This window comes from Python bivittatus, unplaced genomic scaffold (genome assembly GCF_059951505.1).
Source record: "Python bivittatus isolate LINGU-HERP-01145 unplaced genomic scaffold, Pbiv_v1 ctg000700_np1212, whole genome shotgun sequence".
Classification (NCBI taxonomy): Eukaryota; Metazoa; Chordata; class Lepidosauria; order Squamata; family Pythonidae; genus Python; species Python bivittatus.
The window spans coordinates 49,418,565-49,436,006 of record NW_028277098.1 but is presented as its reverse complement, the minus strand read 5'-3'; the positions used below and the strand labels follow the sequence as shown (position 1 = coordinate 49,436,006).

At 36.8% G+C, this 17,442-nt stretch overlaps 1 protein-coding gene across 1 annotated transcript; it reads right to left on the bottom strand.

Moving 5' to 3' along the window:
• Positions 1 to 1,017: 1,017 nt before the first annotated feature.
• Positions 1,018 to 16,944, bottom strand: LOC103048039 (riboflavin-binding protein-like). Its single transcript, XM_007420239.4, has 7 exons — positions 16,796 to 16,944; positions 12,832 to 13,004; positions 11,120 to 11,219; positions 9,870 to 9,998; positions 7,845 to 7,956; positions 6,360 to 6,634; positions 1,018 to 3,719 (listed from the first exon to the last, which is right to left on the bottom strand). Exons 2-6 carry the CDS (start codon positions 12,971 to 12,973, stop codon positions 6,377 to 6,379), a joined length of 741 nt encoding a protein of 246 aa, XP_007420301.2. The 5' UTR covers positions 12,974 to 13,004; positions 16,796 to 16,944; the 3' UTR covers positions 1,018 to 3,719; positions 6,360 to 6,376.
• Positions 16,945 to 17,442: the final 498 nt, after the last annotated feature.

Sequence of the window (17,442 nt, the reverse complement as noted above, 5' to 3'; positions counted from 1 at the left end):
ACAAATTTTAGTTTTTAGCTTCCTAGCAGTTCATCTCACAAATGTTTATATTGATTTTATTTGCTTGAGAATATGACTGTTGCTTGTCTAAGATTAACCTTGATTTTCTAATATTTTCTAGAAGGTGCTTTTGAATTCACATTTAAATTATGACTTAATGTAATGCTGCACTTCACAAAACATGCTAAAATAATGGCTGGGATGCTCCCACATGCTGAGTCACAAATTACCTAGTCTCATTTTAGTCTGGTCTGGTCTGATCTGGTCTGGCCTAGTCTAGTCTGTTCTTCAGTTATTATGATACAGTAATACAAATGTAAGCACTTCTTCTAATGTAAGGTAATCATCAGGACCACAACTGTGTTACCACAGCAACTCACCCATAGTGGGCATAATGTTCTAATATGCCATCTGTATTTCAACCTGAAATCCTAATGTGCAGGGTTGATTCAACTTGACGGTGCCATGGTATGTTACCCTTTCCAAAATATACAAATATCAGTTAAGTGGAGCAGAATCTAATAAAGCTGCGCAGTGAATCATGATCACAAAAGATTTTAGAAATGTCAGATTTCTCTTTGGGTCTCTCTCTTTTTGCTATAAGACTTTGCAGAGAGAAAAAGAAAGATTAAAAAAAACTGTCATGCTGTAGTTAAGCAACTGGACCAACTACACTTATTGTTTATTGTTCTCATGATACACAGAGGATCCCATCTCACAGGACAGAACAATATAAAAAGTATATTTTATTTCCTGAATGGCATATTTTTTATTTTATTTTATTTTATTTAACATGTATATCCCCTTCCTAGGTGACAGCAGCTGATTAGCTTTGTCTGAGTTTGGAAGGTAAGTAGGGTTGGATTTGGTTGACCTGTGAATCCCAGGGCTGCTGGCTAGGCCAGAAAGTTGAAAACTTTCTGGAAGCAAGGAATGGCAAACCACTTCCATACTACTGCCAAGAAAACTCCATGGATGTGTCCACAAAATCAGCAGGATTCAAACTCAACTTGAAGGAAGGTTTACTTTTATTTTCCCAGAAAGTATCTCGAAAGCGTTTAGCAATCAAACTTAACATGATAATAAAACAATAAATTGAAGTACAATATATAACGTATATGTTAAAATGGATTCGTGAAAAAGACAAATGTTTCTACCATTCGCACAGGGATGGATGAAAACTTCATTTTCAGTAGATGCCTAAATTATTTATTAGTAGGTGCCCTTGAATATCAAGGGAGAAAGCACCCTAAAATGCAGGCACCACCACCAAGAAGGCCCATCTGTAAGTGATCTCAAGATGATAATCCACAGTTCATGCACTAGCAGTAGGACTCCCTGAATCTCTGAGTTATCATGCAGGTTTTTAAAAGGAAGGTGAACCATCATAAATCCCAGTCTGAAGTTGTTTAAGGTCTTATATACCAAGAATAAAACTTGAACAACACAGATTGCTTCAGTACAGGTAAAGCATGTACATGACAAGGTGCTCCATTCAGTAAACTGGCTATTGCAATCTGTTCCAGTTCCAGCATCCAACCTGGTAGATACCAAGCACATTATGGTAATGAAAATGCAAAATGATTATCTTTGTCTGGTAAAGGGCATAGCTAGTAACAGATGGTCCTCGTCATAAAGGTCACACGGGTCTATGGTAGATGTTGTGGGAAGGTAGCTATGTTAGTTTGTTGTAGCCCAAAATCAGAAGAAATCTGATAGCACCGTTTCCAACTAAAACATTTTATTAATAGGGATACATTTTTGTGAGCTTTGAGCTTATGCCTTTCAATAAAAGGCATGAGCTTACACCTTTAAATAAAATTTGTTAGTTGGAAAAGGTGCTACCAGACTCCTTCTGAATGTCGGGCCTATAGTGACAACTGTAGGAGTACCCCAAAACCATGGACATGTTCCTTCTGAGGGTGTGCAAACCCATTCAGAACAGGCATATTTCCAGTTCCCATACCCAGGAACCTTTATTGGGTCTCACCTCATAGGAATGAACCACTTAGGCAAGACATCTAAGAACTACAAATAGGATTTGATGAAGTAGGAAGCATAAACAAAGAATTTCAGCAACTACAGTGATTCAAGAAAAAGCTGTATATAGAGAAACAATGTTCAGACTTTTGTGCTTCATTTTCCTTCCCACGCTATACCCAGATTATTTGCCCCTCTCTTTTGTGGGTGGGGGGACTGGCTTATATCTGCCTTGCTTTTATAGCCATCAGATTTACTATCATGCTGTTTTTCTCCCAGCATGTGAAAATTAACTCTCACAATCTCCCACAAAGTCTTCAAACTGATCAGATTTCAGTTGCAATTTATCCACCTCATCACTGCATCCAAGCAACAGTTCAGGATATGATTCTGATGTTACCAAGAAGTAGAATTGGTTGTCATCAGCATATTGATGGCACTCCATCTGCCAGTCCATGACCTCTCACTGTGTATGGTTTGATTGTGAAAATTAAATAAATAGCTAGTCAAAAACTGCTCTCTGCTCTACTGAAGCCTGGTGTGAGCACACTGTGGCACAACAGTTTATCTGTTGGAGAGAGAAGAACCAGCTGTAATGTATCTTGTTTGGCTTTGACTTAGCTTTTATAGAAGTTGTGTTCTGTAAAGCCCTGAATTAATGTTGTGTTTTGTAAAGCCCTGACTTAATGTAACAAATGAACACAATGTTTACAGTGTCTAGTTGAGAGGACAATGCTTACTTCTGCTTCAAACAAAATGAATGAACTCCCTGCAGCAGAAACTGATGAGATCAAGAACGAATAAACTAGCACTCTTCAACTCAGCAGCAGCCCATTCCCTGAATTGTCCTCCAGGTAGTACTCAAGTTTAAAATTAGCCTCCACTGATGCCCTAGTGCCTCAGTGATGCTACTAAAAATGGTTTTTAAGTCTAATTGTATAGGGAGAGGTGTGTGTGTGTGCACACATCCCCTAATTTTCATTGTGGATCCTCCTCCTTACTGGTAAAGCATTTGTTCCAAGGCAATTAGGACCTTGAATTGAAAAAGGCTTCCTAGTCCTGACATAAAACAGAATGGCAGCTGTCCTCCCATAATATGCACTTCTGCTACAGAGTATGTCAATACAGTATCTTTCTTCAACAGCAATTTACAGAGGTGAACAGGTAATGTCTTTATGTGAAAGACACATCTCCTCTTTCTTCCTTCTACCCATACACTTATTGATTTTAATCTACAGATTTAGTGAGCATATTAGTTTTCTAGTACCATTGCCTCCATAAAGCCTAATTGAATGTAATGCTGGCTAATAATTCCCACAAATGTATGTAGACAAAGATGGCCATGGACCAGCCTTTCCCTACGTAGCACCACATGAAGACACTGGTTGGGAATTCTGGAAGTTGCAGCCTGACCATCTCTGGAGATCACCAGATGAGGAAGACTGACACAGAAACTTGATGGACAGATTTAAGCAATTGCATCAGTATAAAAGTAACTGATGACATTGATGAAATACTGGATATTTGGTCCTTATTTATTTATTTATTTATTTATTTATTCATTCATTCATTCATTGATTGATGGTTAGTAGAACACTGGAAATCAGCAATCTGCTTAGCTTCTAATTTTACTTTGGTGCCAGAGTAGACATATGCTGAAACAGACACTGCCTGATGCATTCCTGGTGATCTTCAGGTAGGATATCTGTCAGATGAAGGCTCACAGAATTCACATAACACTGTGGGGGATGAAAAAAGTCAAAACATTTACATCTTATATTCAACAATTGTCTCATACTGGCATTGTTTTATGAGCAAATTCACAAAATCTGTTTTTTGATTATGTAGAGAAGATTCCAAACTTGCTAGAAACAACATCCACTTTGCAAATTAGTTACAATAAACAGCTATCTGCATACAACCCTTCTCTTTCATTCAAACTGTATTTCAGGAAGCAGACTTGATCTCCAAAATATGCCTCCACTAAAAATTTACTTGGCACGACATGACAAGTATTTCTACTGATCCTAGTATATTCGCTTGATTTCATATAGAGGTTGTAGTATTGTACATCTGGAAGTACAGTTTTAATTATGGCTCTGTGCAGTGTCTTGGCAACATATGTATGTGTCTGTTTTCAATGTCTGTCATCACCTATCCTGGCAATTTTTACCTACCAAATATGACTTCTTTTCTGAGCATGTAAAAAACGATAACAGAAATTTCTTTGTGTGTTCCAGTTGGGACAAGCGAAGACTGAGACTCACCAGAGGCTGATGCAGTTCCAAATAATTTCAACCCATCAAATGAACAAATATGATTATCTGGAGACATCATCTGGTGCAATTTTCTCTAGATGTGTTTTACTGCAAATTTTATCATCCATCCTGTTAGCTATAGGTGATAAGAGCTGCAATAAAACACATCTGGAAGATACCTTGTTGAAAAAAGAGGGATTTAGGAAGTTTTGATACCTTTTGAATACAACTATCATGACCATATTTTCTCAAGATGCATCCTTTTTATTTATTAGGTGTACTTCTAAACTGCTTCCTGGTGTTAAAAAAAATAACCTTAAATAGTTGTGCAGGATCTGCTAGAGACAGTTACAACTGGTGTGCCATATCAGCTCAGCAAAATAATACAGTAAATACACAAATAAAACCATAGCAGCTTTCTTCTTTATATAGAACTGCTAGAACCAGAATAGTGAAAATGTACTTAGATATGATTGCCATGGCAACCCATTCAGCTCAGTTATAATCCAAGAGGGTTGGGAGTAAACTCTAACAGAACCTAAGTGTATAATTCAGTGATGTGTTAGGGTTTTCAGGTATATTCCTGTCTTCATCATAAATGGTTATTAACTGGATCTATATTATTTGGATAGACAAAATAAATTAGAACACATTAAACTGGCAGTTGATTTTTTTTGTGCTTCTTGATCAATATTTTCACTCAAAAAGCTACCAACAGTGTGAGTAATTTGGTTACCTGTCTTGATTAGACTATTCTAGAGCAGGGAAACGTGGCCTTCAAGAATTCTTGAAATACTACTCTCAGGAGCTCTAGGCAGCATAGCCAGTGTGAGAGATGTGAGGAGCTACAGCCATTGAACAGCAACATCTGGAGGACCAGAGATTCTGGCTCTTCATCCAGGCCTTTGTCAAGGGAGACTAAGACCCTTCACTTCATTACGCTTGCCATCTTTATTTTTCATGCTTTATTTTACTGTAATTTCTTTGATGGTTGAGACCCACCTAGAGTCACTGAAAATCAAGTGGCATACAAATAAAAATGCCAGATCCAGTCTAAACATCCGGCTGACTGTGTGACCAACAATAATAATAATTCTGCACTGCTGCCACCAGCTCAATCTGAAAAATGTCTGGAAAGTCTACCTGGTTCAGGAGCAGTTATGGTGCTCAAAGGAAAATAACTGTGTGGGCACTGTACACTTTTTTCCCTCAAGAATAGTTACAATTGTTAACAAAACATTTCCATCCCTAATTCAAATTGTAATTGTATTATAATTGGGTCATTTGAATTATAATTTTATTATAGTTTATTAAGCTGTAAAAGGTACCTAAAGAGCCGCATTCTCCCATATGATCCGAGCAACGGTGTCCACAGGGGTGGATGTCAACAGTGTCAAAATGGCAGCTGCAATCAGGCAACTGAAACCACGCCCTTTTTTACTTATGCAAAACACAACAAAAAGGTGCAGGCTTTGATCGCTTGGACATGTTTGCCATTTTGATGCAATTGATGTTCCTTCCACAGACACCTATGATCCCAACTGTATTCTAGGTTCTGATGGTCAAGCCCTTCAATATATCCCGGTGTGGACTGACACTTGTTTGATTTGTAGTTGTTAGAGTCTCTTTTCCACAACCCCACTTTCCAATTGTGAGAGCCTCTCCTGCAGAAGTTTGTTTAGCTCTCTAGTTCTTTAACTCCTGCCACTAGATAAAGACCATTTCATTTTGCCAAGGTTCTGTTTAGCTTTGGGACATCCACTGCTGATTTTGAGGTTTAATCATTTGCCACATGGCTTGCTTCTGGATCCTAAATTCTATCATTTATTTGTTTCTTACTGTTTAATTGAATGCTTTTGCTGCTGACACAGGTGCCTACAGAGTGGATAAAGGGGGGAGAAGCAGGGAATGAAGTGAAGAAACATGCATCATTGTGATACAAACTCTGCCCCTTATGTACTTGTGAGTATGAAGGGGCAGAGCCTGCACTGTGATGTTGCAATGCACATATTATCATTAGGGCATCATTGTGGTTAGAAACAGATGCCTAGAGCTGCTGAAGGCTTACATAAATAAAAATAACGACAATGATAAAAATAATAACCATCTAATCTTGCTTACCCAAACTTGAGTGCTCACTATTTTTCCATGCCTTCTTTATTCTCCTCCTCCAGCTCTCTTATCTTCTTCATCCTGAGGCGGCAGAATTGTTCTTCTTCATTGTTGCTGCTGCTGCTGCTGCTGCTGCTGCTGCTGCTGCTGCTGGATCTATCCTGAATTAGCTTGATTGCCTTGGGATCCATTTCATCCATCTCCAGGCAGAGACAAGAGGAGTCGCTTACCTCCAGTGAATCACCCCACATGGTCTCACACATTTCTCTTCCATTGGCATACATCTAGAATTCAGAGGGACATAAATGGTCTGGTTTACAGTATCATTTACCGTCAGAACCACACTGTCCTCCTGTTTTTTGATCTTTACATCCAGGCCACTTTGAAAAATAAGGTCTAAGGCAGGATGTGGCCTGGTACAATTAGGATGGTAGATAGAGGAATGAGTACTGGCAATAGCTCATTCAGGATCCAGAGCATACACCATATCAGAAATCTGCGAATTGCTTTATTATGAGGCTAAAAGCATTGGAGATGAAAAGAAACAAATCTTACCCAACCCTTTGTTTAGGATTTTAGCCTCTCTTCTTTTCAGCTTTATAAAACAGAGGTTTCCTTTATATCATACCAAGATTTTTGTCCATTTAGCCTAGTATTTTCATTTCTGATGAATAATGTCTTTCTGAAATAGGGGCAGGCAACCTTTGGTAGCCAGGAACTGCACAGTTTAACTTCATACTACAGTATTCATGCATTTCTAGTTTCAAAATTGGGAAACAATGGGGCTTATTTTAGGTCATTGTGGTCAGAGTGAATTCTGGGATTCCAGGAAAGTGGATTGGCAGCTGTGTGTGGCACTGGGGTTTCAGTTTGCTTTCATTTGCTCTAGAACCTCTAGCAAACATTTTCCTAATTTTCCTTTTATCTAGAGATGCATGAGGTCTATCACTGAATTGGCCAAACATGCATTTCTAGATCAGCCTTCCCATAACAGATATCCTCCAGATTTCTGGATGGCATAGTTAATGATACTTCAAAATATAGTAATGCATTGCTATCTAAACTAGTGTGATAATTCCTGTATTGTATATGCACAAAATGACAGGAGATTCCTTTTATACAGTATTAATATATCCTTTGTTTGGAAAACACTTGTTTTAGATTAACCTACTTTAAAATAAATATTGGTACATTACCTTACCTTAACATTCTCTTACCAAGTTTAAAGACAGTTGGAAGACAGGCTTTATAATTAGATAAATGCATTTAATCTGCACTTTAATTTAAAAGGCATTATTATTACTGGTGGCATGCACTAGCAGTACTAAAATATTTTAGAATTTAGAGGAGGTGAATATATGAGTTTCCTCTTGTTAAATTAGAAACATTTGCTAGATTAGAGCATCAGCACTAAATATAGAAAGCCATGCAGCCTTTTGACCCTTTAACATTAAGGTACTACCTGTGGCTCAGAAGTAGCTTCCAATACATTACCTCACTGTATGGGATGCACTCATTCTTACAGTGATTCTCTCCCTTATCATCGATTTCCCAATCAGTCAACCAATTGCTGACACAAGTGAGATCGTTTTTACAAGATTCATACCTACAAGGTAAGAGAAAACACAACAGTATAGGTATTTTGTATGTTTTTACCGCTCCATGTAATGCAACATAAAAGAATGTGGTTTTATTGACTATAAGTTTCTTTAAAAAATTCAAGTCAATGCTCCTTCAGGATATTATTGGAAATTATTCTTTACAAATATACAGGGCACTTTGAAACAAGGACATTTGCAGTTCAAGGGAAGAAAAAATAATACCCTGGAAACGTGGCTTGTTACAATGATTCTAGAATGTATATTAAAAACAGATCTGTAACTTTCCCAGCTATTAGCAGACTAATAAGTAGGGAAGAATACTTAATGGCTAGAGTTGTGGTCAAATCCCAGCTCCCAAAGAGTGCTATTTTCTCCTGATCACTGCAGTGTCAACCTAGTGATGAAAATACTGTAGCGTGGAGAAGTAGCACTGGACTGGAGCTTACAGAGTGCACTTCATTGTTTTCATTTCTCATTTCCCAGACTCTTCCAACACTTTTGACCATATAATTGTCTTCACTTCTGCAGACCAGACTACAGAAAACTGGCAGGGAAGACCATGATCCAACCCGTGCTCTGCCTCCAGCTGACTGATAGGAGAGTGCAAATAATAATAATAATAATAATAATAATAATAATAATAATAATAATAATAATTTTCTTAGTGTCATGCTGTAAGGTACTATAGGTCCTGAAATAACACTATGCAGTAGCATGGATTGTGAAACACCTCTTTGAACGGTTTCCACAGCCCCAGCATATCCTGCTATCTCTATCTGCAGTTTATGTTTGTGTAGAGGTCCTGAATGAAGCCAGGAGGCCATCTTTCTCTGTTAAGAACCTGGAAACAGAATGTAGCCTCACTTGAAGATTGAGAATTGGATGTGAGGTGAGGCAAGAGTTCCACCAAGGGGGGGGGGAATGGTACCCAAAGCTCTACAGAATGCCAGCACAAAGGCCACCTTCTTCATTCTGAATTGTTTTACAACCGAACCAGAGACAAATTGTCTGCCAAGGGATAATAGTTTGAAAACACAGAAGTGCAAAACAGATTCTGGAATAGTGCAAAGGCATTGTTTGGAAAGTCCAGAATCTAGTGCTCTGTGGTTTTAAAAAGTAAGTGGTCCCTGAAGAATATTAGTCAAGGCTTTGTTTTCCACTCAGAACCATTCAAGTGCATGCAGGGTCATCAACATATGCAGTTCAGAATTGCGATATTCAATATACTCTCCATATTGGGTGGAATTGGCCATGTTTCAGCATTTGGAAAAGAAGTAGTTCTATTAGTAAAACAAATACATGAAAAACTCCAACACCACAGAGTTCAATCCAAAAAAACAAGAAACACTATGTGAGCCATCCTCAAAATCTTGAGCATGTCCAGTTAAATTTTTAATTTTGTTTTTTGAATATCAGACTTTTGCCAGCACCAGCTCTTTCAAGAAACATTTGAAAATCTCATTGGGTACAGAAGAACTTCATGTACAGTAGATCTTTAAACAGTGGCAACAAACTTTGGTAGCTTGTCATCTGATCTATGGAACAGAACTATTACAAAATAATAATAATAGCTCACTTCATCATTTCAAATTCTTTTCCTAAGGGTTATTGTCTTAAAATGAAAGATGCATAGTATCACAAGAATACTAAATAATAATCTGTTCTGCCCTGGAAAAATGCATGTGAGTTTACTTCTCAGCGTAATTTTTTTTTATACGCTAAAAGCAAGTTATTGATAAGTCAATAAGAATTCCAAGAATAATAAAATTGCATTGGAAAGTTTGATTTTGCCCCAAAGAATGAAGAATTAGTAATGAATTTAACTACAAAGAGAATCTTCTTAATTTTTTTGAATATAGCAAGAAGGAGACATGGGTTGGAGAATTCATTTATATGGGCACTGTAAAGGCCAACCTACCAGTTATCACAGAACCTTTGGCATATGGGAACAGAAGAAATAGCAGCTGCATATTGGTGATCAGCCCAGTGAGCGGCATATGGTGAGCACCGATAAAAGCACTCTATTTTCTTCATGTAAGTTTCACACCTGTTATTATGGGGAAAACATCCACTGTTATTGTATGAAAAACTTCCATCACTGCAATTGGCAAATTGGTTGGGAACTTTAACTCAGTTGCTCCTTAGATTTATAATTCTGAAATTATATTCCAATCTTATTAAAGTAAATACCACGTGTCATATCAAGGCTACATGAATACTTCATGAAACTTGTTGATAACACTGGGTGGCAACACCAGAGGGCTGAAAAGAAGATTTATTATAATTCCCCTCTTCACCCAGTTTCTGTTGCTACCTTGTCTTAATTATTTGCCTTAATTCAATTACCATGCATTGAATTAATATACTATAAATCACTTTGGGAATGTTTGGATTTTGGACTGAAAATTAAAACAAAAAACTTCATAAATAAATAAATAATTAATGTATCTCTACTTTTAGAAAAGCCATTAAGAACATATTTTTAATTTGGCCTTTAAAAGTAATGTACCATTGTTCAAATGTCTACAGTATTAATGTTATAATAGCTTTCATCACCTAATATTCAGGTATGTCACCTAAATTTAGTAATTCCATGATCATCATTAAATAGCTATTAGATTCTAATTATGGAGTAGAAGACCCACAGTACAATGCCGTCTCAAATTTCTAAGTACTCTGTTAACACCTTAACCTGGAAATATAACTATGTATTCAACACAGAAAAACAGTGTTTCTTTAAAAAGGAGAAACTTCACAGAATGCTTTTTTACTTTTCAAAAAATTATTTTAGTTTTTCAAAATGTATGCCTTATATTTTTATCTGTAAACTCTGATGTCCATTGATCGTGTTGTATAAAGCAGTCAATGATAGGCAATGTTGGGTCTAGTGTGAGGAGGATTTCAAGATGGCCTACTGAAGCATCCTTATTTTATTTTTTCCTGTCTTGTTTGTTTAATAGATGAACCACACATATGTATTTAATAATAATAATAATAATAATAATAATAATAATAATAATAATAATAATAATAATTTATTAAATTTATACGCCGCCCAACTCCCAGTGATTCTTTATGTTGTCCTGCTATTATACACAGAAGCTATGGCAGAAGTATGGTAAATAGCGTATTCATAGAATCACGTGGAAAAGAAAAAACAAAACCTACATTTTAGTAAGATTTCCACATCTGTTCCAGAAGGTAGTATTTATTTTAATGACTGGTGAATGAGCTAGTTCTTCTGTAATGTTTGCAAAGCAACAGGCAGCTATGGGGAATTAAAAAACAAAGAGTTTTTAATAAAGGCTTACTTTCTAACACAATTACAACTATGAAAACTCTGGTCTACTTAAATACCTACAATAGCCCATGTTGTTAAAATTGGAATTGAGTCTTGGGGCACTTTCAGAACACATCCTCTCCAGTAGCCTACACCCAGATAAGCAGGGATTAGCACCAGGCAAACAATCAAGCAGAAAACAATACCCTAATCAAGGAACTACCAAGGAGAAAACCACACACACACACACTGGCAGGGCAAGGTATTGTATATAAACAGGGAGCAAATCCCAAACTCACTAGCACTGATGATGTTACCTAGTCAGGTAATGAAACTTCTGCAAGCAAACAACCAAGCTCAGAGAGCACCAAGGACTCCATAGGATGAAAAGAGTTATGTTATACAATGCCACAGAAAAATGTGGCATTATGCTAGTAGGAAGTATGAAAAAGGATATTTGTAGAATGATGACCTGAAAGAGGTTATGGATGAGGGAAAAAAAGTTGTATAGATACTACAAAAATGAGAATGAGAGAAAGAAACTAAGCAATATGTATATAGAGAAAAAAGATATCTGCAAAGAAGGTAGTCAGAGAGAACAAGGAATACTTAAGATTAAAAGAGGCAGAGAAAATGCTGAACAATTTTGATGAGAATAAAAAAATATTTTGGAAATGGATGAAGAGGAAACCTCTAACAGAGAGAATGGAATTAGAAATAAAAGTGAATTATTTGTGACAGAACTGAAGTACAGGAATGCTAGAGGTATTTTAGAAATTTGTATGGGAATGGCAGTTTACATCAGAGAGTAGACTTAAAACAAATGTTACAAAAGTTAGTGTTCAAGAAAAGAATTGATGAAAAGGAGTGTTGAAAAATGGTATAGCTCTGTAGGAAGAGATGGTTTAACTGGAGAAGTGTTAAAATATGGATGAGGTTTGTATATGGAGTGGCTGAGTGTCTTGTTTACCATAAGTAGGAAGATTGCAACTGTGCCTGAAGACTGGAACAATGGTGTTATTGTTCCCCCAGACAAAGGGAAAGAAGAGTAGTATGAATGAATTAAAAGAAAGAAACAAGCAAGCATAGGTGGATTTGTTCATTAAATGTGCCTGGAAAAATGTTTGATAGAATTCTGATTGAAAGGTTATGAAAAGTTATGAAAAGTGGTTGGATAAAGTTGATGAGATACTCAAAAAAGGGAGTTGAGAAGTTAAAGAACAAAAGGCAATGTGTGAAGTGATCTATGGATATGATGGAAGGACAATGATTTGTAAGGATACAAAGTATGAAGAGATATAGTGAATGGTTTTGGTGTAAAGTTTATCCTTTTTCTTTTTCTGCCTTAGGCTTGGCTTATTTTTACTCTTTTCTATGCTTTTTATTTTAATCTGTACAATCCCTGTATGTTGTATACACACACACACATGCACACACATAATATAACTATACCATGAAATTTAGCTCACATTAGTTGCATGAACAAATGATAATACAAAGTACAAAATAATCCTTCGAGACCCTCTGTTAACAAAGGCACCAGCACACAGCCTGCTGATCACCTAAAGATTAGTTTTTAGTATAGTTTTGCAGGACTTACATTTGGCATATAGGGTACATTCCTGCAAGTCATTCTCTTGGGTAGGCGTTGGCTTGTGACCAGCCCCTTCCAGACATGTTTGTCTCTTTCCAGTGCTAGGCACTGAGACAGCAAGGAATAGGAGCACTGAAAATTGCAACATCTTCTTGTTACTGCTATTCTTGTAAAGGCTCCTGTATGGAAGATGACATTTCAATCATAATGGTGGTTTATGAAACAGTAGGGGCAACCTTAATGCGCACCGTCAGAAATAACTGCAACTAAAATGTAGCAGAGTGGAACATATTTTGCTTTCTTCTGTACCAACCTTAAACAATCACACTGAAAATGTATTTTTCAATTTAAATCATGCTTTTCTATTCAAATTAGTGTTTACAGAAATTTGCCTTTAAAGCAAATATGGCTCAAAGAGCAGCTGATTATTTTCCTGCCTCACCCCTTTTCTCCTCTAACCTTCTTGCCTGAAGAAGAATTCTAGGAAATTAGAAAGCTTCCAATAATTTTATAAAATGTGATTTGGTAACACTATGGCCCCTATGGATTTGGATATTTTTTCTCATGGTCAATACATATATTGTTGCTTTTGAACTAAGTATATCAACATACCTTGTGTGACCACTTCCATTCAAGGACTTTGTATGTGGTTTCCATATCTAAATTTTCTAAAGAGGACAGTGTGGAGAAAGTCTCCCCACAATGGGCATGCAAGATGTCTTTATTTTTCATCCCCCACCTCAGTGCCACATCCCAGCATACATCCTGTCTCTCAGGCCATAAGATCTAATGGAAACAAATATTAGTAACTGGGGTTGAAGCAGCATTTGCCACTGTGGGAGTGATCAGGTAATGAGAGCTAACTATCTACTAGTATTCTGAGGACACAAATGTAAAATTATGCTCCAGTAGAAACCTCCAACAACCTGAAAAAGTTTTGTGTTCACTCCTCGTTTCTGCCATGTAATTGTATGGAGTGTATTGATAGTCAGGAGGGTTCTTTACTCTTTCGACTTTCTACATTTATCCTTTGATTATCAGAACATATATGTTGCTTTACATTATGAATCCCACCAAAGACATTCAGAAGCCACAGGCACTTGACTTCTTAATATCTCTTGAGGCATCCATGTTTACTTTTTGGGTTCTAAAATTCCTAGCCGTTGTAGAATATGAAGAAGTTAATGTTGTTTCACAATATATTGCTTGGATTTCTCTTTAGTTGTATTGCAACAATAAAATGTTGGAAATATATTTTTCCTATCTGAGAAACTTTGACCTGGAGTAATAAACAGTGTTGCACAAATGAAAAAACTTTTCCGTATTAGAGGATACCTGAACTGGAGTAACAAATGATGCTTCACTATAAAGTTACAATTCTGTTAACTTTTCACTGGGATAGATAGGAGCACAATTTTGTCTAAGACCACACACAAATAGATAGTATCAAGATTTGTCAAACTCACTGTCAATATATGATTAAAAATGTCCATTATTTTTCACTTAAATACTCATATTCTCTGTGAACTTTCATCTAGAATTTTTCTAGTTTTTTTTTTTTTTAGTTGCTTCAGTAAAGAAACTAACTGCCAAAATCTTGTCTTACATGGACAGGCAATTATTTGGCTAGTGAAACTGAATAGTTCCAAACCCAGGCAACATCTTTTTATCTTGGTATTTCTAGGAACATTATTTAAACAATGCTGCTATATATGAGTCTGTGCATAGGGCAAAATGCAGGGTTTGCCTTTCACTTTGCACAGTGAGTCCAGATCCTTTTGTTTGCTAATTTATAATGTACAAGAAAACTAGAACAAGATGACCTTTTTCCAGGTGTGAGGAACAGAAAGCAATTTAAATCAATCTCTAATACTCGACACAATAAATAAATTACATTTTAGAATAATGTTTCAGAAAATTTATATTAACTAATATTTCTGATAATTAACATTGGAAATTTGGATTCTTACATGATGTGAACTATAGATGATTTGGTTACTGAAGAGTTAAGAAGAACTAGGCATTTCCCCAGCCAGTGCACTTGAACTACAGTTCCAAGTTGTTGACAAATGCCATTTTTTCCCTAGTAAGATATTAACTGTGGTAGTTTTGGCATAATATGGATGGTGGTTACCTGAGCACTGTAAACACATCTGTTTACTGATGGTGTCATTATCTTGAAGACATACATAACCATATATGTCCCTGTCATGTGTGTGTGCCTTCGAGTCAGTATTGACTCCTGGTGACTGCCTGGACAAATCCTTTGTAGTTTTCTTGGCAAGGTTTCAGAAGGGGTTTGCCATTGTCTTCTTTTTCCTAGGGCTGAGAGAGAATGACTAGCCCAAGGTCACCCAGCTGATTTTGTGCCTAAGGCAGGACTAGAACTCTCAGTCTCCCAGTCTCTAGCCTTGTGCCTTAACCACTACACCAAACTGGCTCTAGTATCCCTGCCTTTAACTATACCATATCATTGCTATTTGTGCATATAGTTTAGCAAACACAATAATTTATATCCATTCACTTCCTATAAAATAATACACTGCCATTTTATGGATTCTTTGGATTTTGTACTTCCTTTGTTTTGAAGGGCTGGTATTTAAGCCTTCATTACCAAGTTAGGTCTCTTCCACACTGTTACAGTTTTCACTTTCCAAATTCCTAGAAACAGTTTTGGGCCAACTTGTGGTTGTTCTCGCTGCTATCATCCTTGAAACGCAGCAAAACCATATGAGGCGTAGTACTCTCCAGCTAACCAGTAGAAGGGCACAAAATGGTATCTATTTGGTGCCCTGTCCCCATCCGCAGTCTATTTCATTCTCTGATTAAAATACTTCAGTATTTGCAATGTACTGGGGGAGGGAGGATAGCCACAAAGTTCCCATGCCATGACGATACCATTCCTCTATTCCATTTATTAAAACAGCAGAAAAATTAAAGCTTGAAGTTATGATAGCTTAACTCTACCAGAATGAGAGAGAGCACAAGAGCTGGGATGAGGCAAAAGTTCCTACTGATGGGAAAATATCCCCCCATCCTTAGATCCTTAGATCTCCAGTGATTCTACTGGAAAACTGGATTCAATATGTTCCATGATGAACCAACTAAATCAGAAATAAATTGGTTCAGATGCCAAACAGAGATATCATTAGATCCTGTGGGCAAGGAGCCAATCCAGGAGTGGAGCAAATATTACATTTGGAGGTGCCTACAGATAAAAATGTACGCAGTAATGATGATGATGAGAATCTTTGGCCAAATGTAGACCACTTGTTGCCTCCTTCCCAGGGGAAGCATTTGAAAACAAATCCCTCTTCCTCTCAACATTTGCAACTATTTCTTAAATATATAAAACTAATGTGGCTATATTCATACAATATACAAAACCTTACAGATTGCAATGGTTGAATGAAATAGAAACACCCATACTTGTCTTAGGGTATTGTGTGAACACAAGTTATTACGCTGAACAATGTTTTTTTTTTTATTTAGCATGTTGTATGAAAACACCCGCTTGTGGTTTATTAACTATAGTTTATGGTATAATGTGTTGTACAAGGTCAGCCATTACATAAAGTAGATAAGTTAATATACAGTACAGTGTCATATCTGATGCAATAATAGATTAAAAGCAAAAACAGGCATGATATTACATCTGTGGATACATTTAATGTGTTGATTCCTTTTTGACAGTAACAACTTGGAACTGAATGGAGAAGGAAGAGGAACAATGCCTGCAAGGAAGGAAGCTAGCTGTTTACAATATGCAAAGGCTTAACTTAAAAAGCCATTATGATACCTACTCACTTTTCCTTCCAAAAGGAAGTTTCTATCCTAAAGTGGTGAACATCCTTTTAAGTAATGGGTTATATGATTTGCCAAAGCAAGGACTGCAGAATTAGTATTAGTAATTGTTCTAATTCATCAGTTTCAAGGCAAATGGAGCCAAATGTAAACATTGATTTCTTACCTCTTTTGCTGGCTTTCTGTTCTTTTGCCTCTGGAAGGAAACTGAGTTAAAAAAAGTTCGTGGTCTTTTCTGTCTATTGTACCCCCTGTATATGTTGATTATCAGCAAAAGCCATAGTTTGCAGGCTTCTTGAACCTTTGTAAAAGCTAACAGACTTATCTCTGGGTCATTTATAGTTGGGACATTGACTTGCTTGCTTTATTAGATTAGAGAAAACATCCTGACTCTAGCAACAGCCAATCAGAAACCTCTACAGAAGGCCTGAAAACTTGCAATCCATCTAGTAAAATGCTACAGATAGACATTGGTAGGTATACTCATGTTTATGGATAGCTGAATTACATTGCCCATACTCTAATTTCAACAATTAAGGGTACAGTATTGATCCTGGGGCTGCAGAATTCTCTTTCTTTGAAATACAAAGCTGCAACAGGTTCCTCTTCCTCCTTCATATTTTTTAAATCTCTTTTTAGTTAAGGCTATGAGCTGACTCAGACAGTTTGGGAGTCAGCTACCCTGTTAGCAAAACCAGAATTACTGAATTGCTGGTAGGCTGCTGTGTTTGATTTAACATATGCTAGTTGTGGAGATGCCTGTACTTATAAGATGTCAGTTCCATAACTCCATTCTTCTAGTGGTAAGGCTGC

Excerpts from the sequence above, each read along its gene's own strand:
- LOC103048039 (XM_007420239.4), bottom strand. The coding sequence starts at position 12,973 with ATGTTGCAATTTTCAGTGCTCCTATTCCTTGCTGTCTCAGTGCCTAGC. Across the intron at positions 11,220-12,831 it reads ATGTACCCTATATGCCAAAT|CTGCCTGTTGCTTTGCAAAC; the intron begins GTAAGTCCTGCA and ends AATTCCCCATAG. Across the intron at positions 7,957-9,869 it reads CAAAGGTTCTGTGATAACTG|GTATGAATCTTGTAAAAACG; the intron begins GTAGGTTGGCCT and ends CTTACCTTGTAG.